This window comes from Eptatretus burgeri, chromosome 8 (genome assembly GCF_056783735.1).
Source record: "Eptatretus burgeri isolate ZD-2024b chromosome 8, Ebu_testis_v1, whole genome shotgun sequence".
Taxonomy (NCBI): domain Eukaryota; kingdom Metazoa; phylum Chordata; class Myxini; order Myxiniformes; family Myxinidae; genus Eptatretus; species Eptatretus burgeri.
This window is the reverse complement of record NC_140968.1, coordinates 26554937-26569923: the sequence shown is the minus strand read 5'-3', so window position 1 is coordinate 26569923 and position 14987 is coordinate 26554937. Positions and strand designations below refer to the sequence as shown.

The 14987-nt window shown below is 42.4% G+C and overlaps 1 protein-coding gene across 7 annotated transcripts in view; it reads right to left on the bottom strand.

The window, feature by feature from the left end:
- The window catches only part of LOC147021375 (aurora kinase C-like), a 42384-nt gene that overhangs the window by 4011 nt on the left and 23386 nt on the right, over nt 1-14987 (bottom strand). For 6 of the 7 annotated variants that reach the window (XM_085891270.1, XM_085891268.1, XM_085891267.1 and 3 more), the window contains 5 exons: nt 12719-12910; nt 11667-11805; nt 8583-8731; nt 6748-6922; nt 4425-6610 (listed from right to left, as the gene is read on the bottom strand). In XM_085891270.1, coding sequence (XP_085747396.1) covers nt 6428-6610; nt 6748-6922; nt 8583-8731; nt 11667-11805; nt 12719-12910 — 838 coding nt within the window. In that variant the 3' untranslated portion in view covers nt 4425-6427. Of the gene's footprint in view, nt 1-4424; nt 6611-6747; nt 6923-8582; nt 8732-11666; nt 11806-12718; nt 12911-14987 lie in introns of those variants that run through there. The other variant, XM_085891273.1, reaches the window with a different exon arrangement.

Genomic DNA, 14987 nt, shown 5'->3' with positions numbered 1-14987 from the left:
TGGAATGTTGGCAGCATTTTCCATCCAATCATCCAGCTTTGTTAAAAAAAAAAAAAACAAGGACAAATGTGTCCAAGAGCCATGTCCTAAGGGTTTTGTCTTCACCAGAAGAAGAACAAGAACAACGCGGAGCTCTCTTAGAGCCAGCGTTCGCAATGCGACGCGGCTAAAAATTATCTATGGGTAGTTGCTCTGATGCTGAAAGTTTCGTGACAACTGTTCAAGCGGTGGTGGAGAAAATGAACTTAAAAGTAAATAAAGGTGAGGGTCTCGATCGACGTTCCACATGGTCAAAGATGGTTGTGAACGCCGATTACCAATATTGTAGACATACTCTATAAAAGGGCTGCCAGCAAAGCCATGAGGGATGCACATTGACCTCCCAGCTGTCTAGTCTAGGTTTGAATCGCAGCTGAGCAAGAAATTGTCATCCTTGTGTCTTGCAGGCAGGGCGAGGTATGTGTGTGCCATCCCTCAGCTGAACATTAAACTGGGTGTCCCATCTACCAGCATTAGCTGGACGTTGATGATCCTTCAGTGTACTTCGTGAGGAGTAGGTGTATTATCACTGGCACCATGAACAAATTACAAATTCCTGCCCTAACTTGCAGAGCCTAATCTACCGACTCCTCTCAGGCCTTGAGCCCTCCCCCACCCACCCCCGCTTTGTCCCTATAATTCCGCAGGGCACTCAAGGTCCCACAAAACCCCCCTACCGGTGAAACTACCAAAATCAAGAATCGCTGCTCACCTTCACGCTTTCATTCCTCTTTTTTACCACCTCTGGGATAAACTCCCACATTATCTTCCATCCCACTCCTCCCTCCAGGTCTTCAAAATAGCTGTTCACTAACACCTCTTATCTCCCCCATCCAAAACCACAATCTTTTCTACCCCCATTAATCCACTCCAAATTCCCCGTTTTCCCTCCTGAAAGTCTCTGTAGTGTCCATCTTGTTTACCGTGTTCCCTGACCCATCCCTCTCCCTTCCACAGATCGCTGTTCCCCACTATTTTGTGCTTCCCTACCCCATCCCTCGTCTCCTGCCTTGTTATGTTATGTGTGATAGCTCTTACACGAGCCTCAACATGGTATACGGAAAATAAAAAGAGGACATTGCATCAGAGGCACAACCGCACCCTCAGCCAATGATACTACCTCGCAGCCTTGGGTTGCATACTGACGAAGAACAAGAATTCACTCTTTACAAAGATGTTTTTACTTCATGAACAATCATGCAGCAAAGCCACATGCCTTCCCCACCTCCCTCACCAGCCCCACCCTTTTCCCAATAGCATTTACCCATCAGTCCAAAGCAGAGTTGTGTTGTCTGCAAATTAAACATGTCTGACCTTTCCTTGATACACTATATGATGGAGGATTGCATAAACTCACAAACTGTCCCACAAGGCAAAAAATGTTGATTAAACATTACTATAATTTGAGGTGTCGGTTTGTTCGAAGGTTTATCTGGAGATTTATGGGTTTGAAGGAGTGTTTGTGTGTCGGTTTATGCTTGACTTCCATGCAAACTGAAATCACTGGAAGGAATGAGTTGAAAACTAGTGGTTGACATCAGGGTGTGCATGTGAAGGTTTTTGCTTGTTTTCAAAAAAAAATTCCCTCGGGTTCAAGAGGGGAGGGGAGGGGGTGTACCAATTCTCTCCATGTAAATATGTATGGCAGAGCACCACTCGGAGGTATTGCAAATTGGACCAAAATATCCCAGGTCTGGGGTTTGATTAACCCCTCAATGAGGACCCACCTTAAAAAGGGAATTATAAGATTTTAATGTTAGACTAAGTTACAAAGAGTCGCTGAAGAATTAGGTGCCCAGAAGATAGAGGACATGGCATGATTGGTTGGTAGCTAAGGATCGATGGAAGATGAGTGGTATACATGGGTAGCGATTGTGAAGTCTACGAGGTCTCATCAAAATGCAAATGTACTTAGTGTTTGTTCATTCCGCATCCAACAACACCCTGCAACTTCCTCTCCCCCTTTCCACCCCCTCCCCCCAAAAAAAAAACACCAAAAAGATTATATAAACATGTTATACACACAAGTCAGGTCAGGTATGGGAGCATGTGCCAGAACAGCGCGTCGCTGCGTCCACCTTCTGCCGGTACTCCAGGGGCCTCCGTCTGACCATCCCCCAGGCAGATGCCAGGCCCATCTCCTTGAGATGCTGATCAACCTGCAGCAACCACGAGGGACGTGGTCGGCCCATTGGCCTCCTCCACTCACGAGACTCCCTCGCTGAGAGAATCTGGTGAGCAGGATCAGCATCAGGAAAACGAGCCACATGTCCATACAGCCACAGCCGACGCTCACGGATTATGCAGGTAACAAATCTCATTTGAGTCTCTCTCAGCAACCGCTCGTTGGACACAAAATCCGACCATCGATAACCAAGGATTCTCCGAAGAGACCTGGTACCAAAGGAATTAAGTCTCCGTCTCAGATCCTTGGTCAGAGTCCAAGTCTCGCATCCAGAGAGCAAGACTGGAAGCACCAAGGACCTGAAGACTCGGACTTACGTCCTCCCGCACAGGTACCGGCAGCGCCACACCCCATTATCCAGTGAATCCACGACTCCCCAGGCCCGACCCAGACGTCTATTGACCTCTGACTCACAGCCAGCAGAGACATGAATATCACTGCCAAGGTAAGTGAATCTCTCCACGACCTCAACATCCTCACCACACACACCTCAACTGCAGTGGTGACCAGGAATCCCTGTGATACCCGCATTTGCTGCAGGGGTCCTGAACAATAGGAAGTGTGTACCTTTACCGAGTCTGCCCTGTTCAGGTATCTATTAACAGTCAATAAGATTTCCAAATTGGAGTCAACAAGAAAGATATATAAATTCAATGTGTATTGCAGCTCAGTTGCAATCTGTGAAAAACACAGAACCACCCACTACATAAAGCAACATCAGCTGTTACATTACTAACATCAAATCAGCCTACAATGGCATTAGAAATCTTTTATTAGATATTGCCAGCTCACCACTTGGTAAAGGCTTGCCAGTTCATCTCATGGGGGGGGGGGGGGATTGTCGCCACACCGACAGCCAAGTAGCCAGAAACATACCCATGGATAGATTCCTTTCCCCAAAATGATGGCCATAATGAACAAATTCTCCCCTCCTGTTTTGTCTAGCTCTGGACCCACTGAGTAACCTCATCAATGAACAAGTACATGGGTACAGTTTGACATGCAACAGAGAAATGACCAAAGAAACAAGAAAGGTAACACACCGACTGTACATGGATGATCTAAAAGTCTTCGCACCGAATGATAAGAAATTGACAGATCAACTGAAACAAATAAAACAGTACTCGGACGACATCCGAATGGAGTTTGATCTTGACAAATGTGCCAAATGCACATTTGATCGATTTGAGATGTCTTATTGCTTTTCCTTGGACAAAGTACAACAATGCAGGAACTAGGAAGTGAAGCATCCTACAAATACCTCGGAATAGAAGAAGACCCCCAGGTACGACACAAAACTATGGGTAAAATAATCAGCAAAGAGTACCGACACAGAATAAGACAAATTCTGAAGTCATCCCTCTCTTCAAGAAACAAAACCAAAGCTATAAACCAACTTGCAGAACAGGTATTTCAATATAGTTGTGCAATTATAAACTGGGCACAATTGGAGATCAACAACTTAAAGGGAACATCTAACTATTCACAAGATGTTCTTAAAAAACCAGTGCATACCAAGGTTGTACTTACTGAGACAAGGAGGTGGTGGTTTGATGGAGCTTAACCAAGTACACAGAACATCGTGTCTCAGACAAGTGGAGTATGCTAAGAGGATGAGATTTGTGCACAGGCAAGAAAACAACACACCAGAACAGAGATCCTTAATGCATTTCGCAACAAACTTCCAAAAACAGGTGCAAACTAGAGTGGGAGCACTCGGGAGAGTGCAAAACCTCCGCCGCCAATACTGCTGGGTCACTCAAGTGAACCTTATATCTTATTCATTAAATATGATGTCAACAGTGCTGACAGAGTTATAGTTCTTTTCTCCAACATTTTTTTTTTTGGGGGGGGGGGGGGGGTTGGAAATCACTCAAAACATGTAGAAATGCAAAAAATAGAAATCGAAATTTTGTTGAAAAAAAAGTTGCAAAATTTTTTTTTCTCTAACAATTTTTTTTTGGGGGGGTTGGAAATCAGTTAAAATATGTGGAAATGCAAAAAAAAAATTTTCTCTAAAATTTTTTTGGGGGGGTTGGAAATTACTTCAAACATGTAGAAATGCAAAAAAAAAATTTTCCCTCCAACAATTTTTTTGGGGGGTAACAATTTTTTTGGGGGGGGGTTGGAAATCACTTAAAACATGTAGATATGCAAAAAAAAAAAAATTCTCTAAATTTTTTTGGGGGGTGGGGGTTGGAAATCATGAAAACATGTAGAAATGCAAAAAAAACAATTTTTCTCTGACTATTTTTTTTTGGGGTGGGGGGGGAGACCAAGTCCAAAATTTAATGGCATGATCCTTGGACCATAGCTAACCCCCCACCAAGTTTCGTCGAAATCCGTCGAGGAGTTTTTCCGTAAAACTGTTCAAACAAACAAACAAACAGAAAGGGGTGAAAACAGTAACCTCCATCCATCTTCGAAGATGGCGGAGGTTAATTACGGATCCTACACAAGAAAACGAAACAGAAACAAACAGAGCCCCGATGATTGCAAAATAAAAAAAAGAAAAGGAAAAACTACAAAAAGAAATATCAGCAGATATACTCCGACAAATGGGAGAATGACAAAAGAGCAGGAAGATTTTTTTTTTTTAAAGAGCTTGACAGAACTGGGGTTGACAAGGAAGGCTCTTTGGAATGGCTAAGAGGAGGTCAAATAAATTGGGATGGAGAACGAGTCATCATCAATGCTCAAGACCAAAGACTACATAAATGCCTTCAATAAAATGGTGGGATTGGGCCAATTGGACAAATGCAGGTTTTGTGGGGTAGAAACAGAAAGTACTAGCCACCTCCTTATGGGATGTAAAAAACTCATGTCAGAAAAGCTGTACACAGAAAGACACAACACCGTCAGGAGAGTAATCCACTGCACATCTGCAAACATTTGAACATCCCGGTCCCAGAACAATCATGGAAACACAAACCAAGTCCAATCATTGAAAATGAACATTAAATGCTCACACATGACAAGATGATCCCGTCAAGTGCGGACACTGCAAACAAAGCATTACGTCTAGGCATGAGGCTCAAACACAAAAATAAAAAGTCAGCATTTTTGATCAAGGTTTCAGTTCCCAATGACTGGACTAAATGTTACTGAAATCAGGAAAAGAACCAGATACCAGGATCTGAAAAATGAGGCCGGGACTTGGAAATTGAAGAAATCTGAAATTATTCCAGTGATAGTCGGAGCGACAGGAATGATGAAGAAAACCCTTACTGAGTATTTAAAAATCATTCTAGGGAATATCACGACAAACGAGCTCCAAGTGGAGGTCGTCAGAGGTTCAGTGAAGATTTTGAAAAGAGCCCTTGGAACGAGGCGATGAGAACGAAGTTTCACAGTTTCATCCTCCACTGAAAAGGAGGTGTAGATTTTTAGTTCTGGGAAAACTTCCTCCCACCTTCTGAAACCCACAAATGGAGATAATAACCAATGGAAGAAGGCTATTCACCTTAAGTCATCCCCCAACCATGCACATTGTCTTTTCGAACCCCGTAGATGCTCCCCAAACCCATCCCTTCTTTACCAAATTATTGTGTTTTGCGGTCGGCATTCCAAAAAGTCTATTTTCTGAAGGTGTGGGTTGGAGGGCGTTTCATGCATCAGGAATAAATGACCTCGGCCAAATAAATTAAAGTCAATACCCTGATTCACCCTAAATGAAGCATGGTGTTGGCTTAACGGTTAAGGTGGCAGGCTTAAGATCTTAGGGTCTGGAGTCTGAGCTCCTGTCGCGTCGTTGAAATAACACTCGGTGGGTTGATTCAGCCTATCATCCTTCTGAGGTCGGTAAAATGAGTACCAGCTTAATGGTAACAGGGGAAGTGCATCAGCGGCACTTAAAGAAAAAAAAATGATGCAACCAGCAGCCACAGGCTGCATATGAAATAACCCGACATTAAATGTACCTTTAATTTGGAGATGAACTTTTACACCTTTAATTGGAGGTTGGAAGGAGGACTCTCAAGTTCCCGATTTCCCAAAGTAAATTTAAAAGAATAACTTTATTTAATATTTAAAACAAAAATAACAACAGATATATTATATGATACAGTCAACTCATTTAAAAAAAAAAAAAAAATTAAGGTCGACACAAGACTAAGCAAAATGATAAATTAAGGTCGACATGAGACAAACCAAACTGGTAGAACAATGGAAAAGGAATGAGGTTTGAAAACGCAGTCCCACGAGTTAATGCTTTGGTTCGTTGGCCTGCAGCCAGCCGGGAGGTGTTATGGGTTTCGCATTTTCCTTCACCCATGGATGGGCGAGGACCTCGGTTAGAGAAAGGCGACTCATCGGGTCGTGTTTCAAAAGCCGAGAGATGAGATTCTTGGAACCCTCACTCATAGTTGAAGGGTAGTGTACCTGCACCTGCAATGGAAAAGCGTAAAACTGCATTCTTGCCATTAACAATACGGTACGTCCCTTCACATATCCTCACAAAGTAGGGTGGCATTTTGATTGCTATACTTCCAAATCTTCCCCTTCAAACTTCCTCCATAGCTTACCTTTGTGATAAGGTTGTAGGTCTCGCATTGTTTTGGGGACTCAAAGGGCGGTTTGCCATTTAGGAACTCATAGCAGAGCACACCCAGACTCCACAAGTCCACTTTCTCATCGTGGGCCTTGCCTTCTATCATCTCCGGTGGCAGGTAATCCAGTGTGCCACACATCGTTTTGCGCCTGTGGAGGATTGTGGGGCCACGACAGCCTTTGTCATCAAAATAAGCATGACGTCGTCGTCATTACATTAAAAACATGAATAACACTTTTATTACTTGCGAAATTGAACATTTGCAAGTATATCCGTTCCCGAGTATGTTTGTCTGTCTGTCTGTCTCAGTCAATCAGTCGCCTACAGGTCACAATTCTGAACCCATCTTTAAGAAACTTAACCAACTGATAGAGCTAGTCAAAAGCTGGAAACCTAATTGCCTTTGAGGTCAATAGTTCAAAGTCACATACATCTAATTTTTTCTCCGACGTTTTTGGTATACATTATCGAGGCTCGTGTAAGAGTTAACACACAGAACATATAACAAGGGGAGCAGGAGACAAGAGGGGCGGGAGAGAGGCGCGCAAGACAGTGGGGAACAGAGACATTGGTTGGTCTGTGGAAGGGAGAGGGATGGGGCACGGCACACGGGGTGAACAAGATGGACACTACAGGGACTTTCAGGAAGGAAAACAGGGAACTTGGAGGAGGTGGGTTTGGGGTGGATTAATGGGGGTAGAAAATATCATGGTTTTGGATGGGGGAAGATATGAGATGGTGGTGAACAGCTGTTTTGAAGACCTGGTGGGAGGAGTGGGATTGAAGAGAGTGTGGGAGTTTGTTCCAGAGGCAGGAATATAGAGGATTGAAAGAGTGAAGGAGAGCAATGATTCTTGATTTTGGCAGTTTCACCAGAAGGGGTTTTTTGGCATACCTCGAGTGCCTTGCGGAAATATCGAGGGGATAGAACACAAACAGAGCAGGGGGGGGGGGTCAAGGCCGGAGAGGAGACGGTAGAAGACAGAAAGACCACCGACCTGCCTGCGGTGAGAGAGCGAGAGACCCAAAGACTCAGCCTCATCACAGGAGATACCAATGATCCTAAAAGCCTTGGTTTTCACAGTGTGAAGCACCAGCCCAGACGGGAGAGCAGTACTCCTTCAGGCTGCAGATGAAAGCTTTGTATGTGGTTAGGAGCTCAGGTGTGCCAAGGAAGGACTTTGCATGAAGAAGGATGCCCAGTCAGTGACTGGCTTTCTAAGGAATGATTATGGCAGACAGAGGCCCAAAAGCTTGAATTAAAGGACTTCAAGGGGATTGTTGAGAAAGTTGATGGGGGAGGGGAGGGAGGGTCCCAGACGGACCTTTTGGAGAGGCATCTGATCGACTTGATAACATTTTCCTCAGCAGACAACTTAAAAGATGCCACGTACGACTTGCGTGACTCTACGGGAAGCATTTTGAGATGACGTCGTAAGGATGGAGACGTACGATTCGGATTGAAAGGGATAGATCAAACTTAATTGGCGAGTGCATGCTCATTATTGATTGGATAATTTGCATGCGTCAGTGATTAACGTTTAATTGTTCACCCAATTGGCAAACGTTACGGGCAATGGATTTCTGCATTGCGTTTTATAAATTAACAATTATACAATTTATTTCAGAAATAAATAAATAAAATCACACTGCAATTTCTTTTTCATTTGTGCAATTCAATGTCTTGAGCCACAGATAAGTCGATTCCAAGTACAAGTCGAGGCCTGGACTTCCAGGGGGAAAAGCATCGACTTGTACTCCGAAAAATACGGCAGGTTCCAAAAACAAATGTGCAAAGAGCTTACTTACTTTGAGGAAGGTGCATGCACGGACCATCCAAAATCTGCCATCTTCAGCTCCCCCTGAAGACCAAGTAACAGGTTTTCTGGCTTTATATCACGGTGAATCACCTTCTTGGAATGGCAATACATGAGGGCGTCAGCAATCTCTGCTATGTACTGAGAAGGAAGAGAAGGTGGGCAAGGGTTCATGTATTTCAAGTCTGGTCAGGAAAGGATTTTTTACAGCTCGAGATAGACTTTAAATACAACTTAAGCAAAGTCAATGGTGCGCCGTCGCAAACCCCCCACGCTTCCCACCGAAAGCAAATTTGAAAGATGGCAAAAGGTTCTGCTGGGAATGACCAAATATCAAATTTTGAGTTTAAATCCCCCCCCCCCCATTTTGACCCCTGTGACCCGAAGTTGCCACCCCCTGAGGAACGAAGCAAAAGTCATATCCAAAAAATTGCTCCATATTTCATTTGTTCCCCAATGCTGATTGAATGTACAATGTTTCAATTAAAAAAAAACAAATATTGTTGTAAAATGTGCCTGGAATTGCATTGTCTGGTTTTTGACGCGAAAAAATAACTGCTCTTGCACCTTCGTGTCATGTGGTGATCGCAACTACCAAGTTTCGTGAATTTCTGCCCAACCATTTAGGAATTTGGGAAGAGATAGCGTGAGACAGACAGACAGACAGACAGACAGACAGACAGACAGACAGACGGAGGCGATTACAACATCCCCTATTGGTTTTTGTTTTTTTTTTTTTCCAAAAAGCGTGGGGATAAAGTGTATTTAAAGGCCGTCTCAAACTGGAGATATCCTTTTCGCACCACGTCCCCGTTTATACACATAATATGCTTTTCATAATTGTGGTGCTTTACAGTGAACACAACTAAAACACCTGACCACAAGCGATATTTAATAACTAACTTCAAACCCCCTGTTGGATTGAATTTTATTTTTTTTAAATGAAGACACAAACAAACATCTCACCTGTCAAAGTTAAAGCTCAAAGAAGAACTAAAAGACCGAACAGAACAAAGTTGGTAACAAACTTCCCCCATCCAACTGTTCCCCATCCCCATCTCATATCTTCCCCCATCCAACTGTTTGTTCACATTTGAGTTCTCACATGAACTTTAGCTCGAAAATAGATATGACAAAAACAAGACTTCCCTTACTTTCCCAGTCTTGAGCACACACTGGTTCCATTAGAGTGGAACCTTGCATTATGCCGTAGGTGTAGAATTATTTTGGCCAATTGCATCGCCAAGGTGAAGGATCTCGTTCTTTAAGGCTTTTGTAAAATACCTCTTGTTTTTGTCCCAGGGTGCTCTGTAATGGATATACTTAACCGGCAATCATTACCATGCTGAAAATTTCAACAGACTCGATATCATCATCATCATCATCATCGACCAGAAATGTCATAATTATTCGCTTTTCTACCTTGTGTTCTCTCACTTATTAGCACCATCTTGATTTTTAGCTCGTACATTAAAACAGGAAACGTGATTACTTGTATCGGTTGCAAATCCTTTTACTTTGCCTTTGTATAAACAAAGATCCAGATCAATATGAATCACCCTCAAAACAAAGAGAAAACTGGAAGGGCACTCGGTGGAGTGCATACCTCCGCCACATAATTCCTGAAACATCATGCTACACAGTACCATATATCATTATTCGCCCTATCTCTCAATGGTGAAGAATCGCTTGAAAATTAAATAACTCTTATCCAGATCCTGATCTTCACCAAAATCGAATCAATTGGTCATGGTCACACACCCAACCTGTCCACAAAGTTTCATCCAAATCCAGGCACAACTTTTTGAGAGAAAAAAAAAATGAGAACATTTTGAAAAAAAAAAGATGTTTGTGTTCAAAAAAAAACCTCCCTCCAACTCTGCTGTTAACTCCCCCGGTCTCACCTGCTCCTTATATCCAGTTACGCCCTGATCCGTTCAGTGTACTCGCTCTTTCATGAGCCTCAACTCTGTACACAAAAAAAACAATGGGGCGTACAACACTGCCTTGGGGCACTCCAGCCTTGACAGGGAGAGGAGATTAAAGGATTCATTGACTGCCACATGGAGGCCAAAAACAGAGAGTTTGGAGAATAAGATGGGATGCCAGACTATAAAAAAAACATGACATACGTCCAGAGAGACAGCCTTGATCTTATTTCGGACTTTAAGGGCCTCTATCCATTATTGGGTGAGTCCGAAGCAGCATATCTAAGGTGGTGTGACCTGGTCTGAAACCAAATTGGTGATATGAGATGAGGTTGTTGGACAAAAGGAAGGATGTCATATCAACTGTGATGATGGATTCCATGACCTTGCTGATTGGAAATAAGCTAATAGGTCGGTAGTTAAGGAGATCAGTTTTGCACCTTTTTATGGGTTTTACTTTCTTTTTTTTTTCCAAGCAGATGGAATAAGACCTAGTGCAAATGACAGGGTGAAAAGGGCAGAGAAAGGATGAGAGAGCAGCAGAGCAGATTTTTAGGACACGTGAGTTGATGCCCTGGTAGAGTCAGAATGGATGGTTGAAAGAACCTTCTGCATGGTCTCAGGAGCAGACACAAAGTCCAGGAGCAGTTTTGGTGCGACTGGGAATGATGGTGGGTACTGAGAGTGAGGAGTTGGGAACACAAGATTTGGAAGCAAACACAAAATTGCGGCATTCGGCCTTCTCACGAACGGAGTCGGCTGTGTTGCCATTTGAAGAGAGGGAAGGGATGGAGGGGGAATACACCAGAGACAGACTTAGCAATGTGCCACTGGGTTTTAATGGAGGGAGACAAGTTTGAAAGTTGTAGACAATAATTGGGTAAAAGGTTGACACATTGGAGACAAGGCAGAAAGTGAAACCCAATAACAAGCAAAATAAGTTGAGGAGCAACTTTTTAGCATTAGCAATCAACTAATAGCTCAATTTCAGATTGGTCTTTTGGAACCTGGATGGTTTTTCAATTTAGAAAAAAAATAATAACAATAAAACTTTTTTTTAAAACCACAAGATTAAGATTACATTGCAAGTTAGAATAAACACTTCAAGAAATGAACACCATCATTACAGGTAAATGGACACTACACACCGTTGCAGTGCGAACATCATCAAAGCAGACTTGCTTCTTCAACTCCTTGTAAAGTTCCCCCTTGGCCGCATACTCCAGTAAAAGGAACACTCGTTTCTCATCATGAAAGAACCCGTATAACTGCAGGATGTTGGGATGTCTGAGGAAAGACAATAGTTCCACCTTCGGCTGCATGCCTCAAGGCCAAATGCTACATCAAAGGTAGAACCGTGCGTTCTGAAGCTCACCTGGATCATCACTCACTCAACCCCCCCCCCCACCCCACCCCATAGACCTCCCTACTAAACAGATTTTTGAAGCAGTCAATACATCTTTTCATCGAAAAGCTTGTGGCCAAGCTTCATCAAGTCAATACAGGGATGTTAAACTCGTTTTAAATGAGATATCGATGGCGCTGTTATACCGTGTCCAGTGAACCAGCAAGATGACTTGCCGAGATGAAGAACTAGTTTCAGCAAGAGCGAGAATTGCTTTGCAATGCACGTCCCCTACCGATGTGATAATTTCTAAGTCTATCCCAAAATCAGAAGAAACCCAACGACCTCAAAATATCCTCCAACATGTCTACCAACAACATACAGACTTCGGACAAGATTTAACACAGAAATAATGTACCACCACCTATATGTCATCGGTATTTCAATAAATTTGGCTTTTATTTTAAATTAGGAATTTTTCTTTTTTGTCATTATGAGGGGAGAGGACATGAGGTTTTATAGATATAGTGTCGAGGGCCCTAGGGTGTGTTAATCCAGCCGTGCTGCACGTGCCCTAAAATGGGTGTGAGTTTTAATAAAATTTCTCAAATGTTTTATTTTTTTTGAGATTTCAAGTTCCCACCCAGGCATGCGTAGCACGGCCTCCTCGCGATTATATTGCTCACGGAATGGGAATTCAAAAGGTGTTTCAAGGTTTCTGCCTTTCACTGATCATTGAAAATACCAAATCAACATATTAAAAAAAAAAAAACAAAAAAAAAAACATAAATCAATAAATTCAAAAAACTGCAACACACTATCTCACTATGAATACAATGTCGTGTCAACAGTTACCTGAGATGGGCCTGGATTTCAATTTCACGACGCAACTGGTGCTCCACACAGGCGTTCTCCAACTCCGATTTGAAGAGCACCTTGAGAGCGACGATGAAATGAGTTTGCTTCTCTCGCGCCAGGTACACATTGCCAAACTTGCCTTTGCCCAGAGGTCGTCCGATATCAAAGCAATCCAAGGACCAGCGTTTCCTTGAGGGAGTAATTGTAAAATTTAACTCAAAATGATACACCCTCTCCCATGTTGTTAGAGTATGGATGGATACTTGAACGAGAAAATAAAATAAAACTCTTGTGCGAAGGCAATCCAGTGTTCCTTCATATATTTGCTCAGAATCTCCTTATGTACATTGTTGATGCACGAATTCCTCCATGACCACAGAACTATAACAACTGCCAGACCTCCGAAGTGAAATATATATTGGTTGAATTAATGCAAAACAGAGTAAAACTAGAAGGGCACTCGATAGAGTGCATACCTCCGCTACGCAATGCCTGATCCACGAGAACATATCAGACCCAATACATTCTTGAAATATCATGCTATACAGTGCTATATTGTTTTTGGCCCTTTCGCTCAATGGTGAAGAATCACTTAAAAAAAAATTATCAGATCTGGATCTAGAGCCAGATCTTCACCAAAATTGAATCAATTCTTCCTTGTCACACACCCAACGTGTCTACCAAGTTTAGTCCGAATCCATCTACATCCTTTTGAGATAGTGCTATATATTGTTTTTGGCCCCATCTCTCAATGGTGAAGAATCACTTCAAAAATTCTAGTAGTCGGATCCGGATCTTGATCAAAATCTAATCAGTTCGTCCTTGTCACACACCGAACATGTCCACAAATTTTCATCTAGATCAGTCCATAACTTTTTGAGATAACCTGTAAACAAACAGACATACAAACAGATGGGGAAAACATAACCCCCTTCACCTTCGGTGGTGGAGGTAATGAGACTGGAGAATGATTAGTAATTATATATTGTTGAATTCCTACACCAAACTACCTTACACTTATCCATCAGCAAAGGAAATGCATTAATCCTATAAACTCTCCTTCACATTGTAAAGTGTAAACACTGCAACACTGCTTTTTTGTTTTATTCATTACATTTGGAATGCTCATGGAAAGGGTTACTTGGAAAACACAAGTAAAGAACACTAAAGGCAGGTGTCTCCAAACTTGCTATCACTTATTATCTATCTATAATTCCAGCAGTGTGTGTGAGTGACCGCTGTTTCTCGACAACCACTGGTCCGATCTAATTTAAACTTGCCAGCTATATTGCTGGCGACCTGAGTATGTGCCTTTTCAAGGTTTGATATTAATCGGACGAGTGATTCCCAAGTTATGGCCATTTATTTACCAAACCAATGACAGGACACGTTGCTGCGTAGGCGTGGCCGATGGGGAAAGGACGCCTTAGTTACCGTGGCGTAGGAGTGGCAATGGTCAATGGCAGCGAATGTCATGGCAAGCAGAGACAGGGAGGTAAACTTTATTTTAATTAACTCTGTGTGTAAGTATCACAGCAGTTGTTACTTCAATGCAAGCGATAATTCGTGGAATGATGTGAACATTCCGTACGGGCGCGCACTACTTCCGGATAGTGATGACTTAATGTATTGTAATAATTTCTCGATTTCTTATGCGCATTTATAGATAAACACAATGCCCCAATCCAGTCGTCGTTTGCGAGAGCGAAGGAACAGCCTGTGTGGTTGTTTGAAAGTTTTTTTTATTCATATATATATATATACACTTTTTTTTTTTGGTTTGCACATATGGCCACGCACGTACGGGCATGCAAGAGCGAAGGAACAGCCTGTGTGGTTGTTTCTGGCATGCAGTTTGAAAGTTTTAAATTTTTTTTTGCACGTACTCGTTATATTAATGAGTCCAAAGGCTTCCCTTTGTCAATACGCAATTAAATCAGTAATAAACTAGGCTCTGATAATTAATTATAATTATAGCAACAAATGCAAAGAAAATTCACTCATGTTTATTATAAATTCCACACTTCGCTTACCATTCATGATTAAAATTAAAGATTGCAATGAAGATTTGAAAGAAAGAAAGAAAAAAAAAACCCTTTAATGAACACAAAGTGAGCACAGGACTGGTAGGATAGCTTACAGGTAAGCACAATCCCCTCTGAGCTATCCAGCCTGGATTTGAATCTCAACAGTTGTGAACATGAGCTAGTGTTCCACATGCAGGGAGAGAGGCATCAATGTGTGTGCCATTCCTCAGATTGACGTT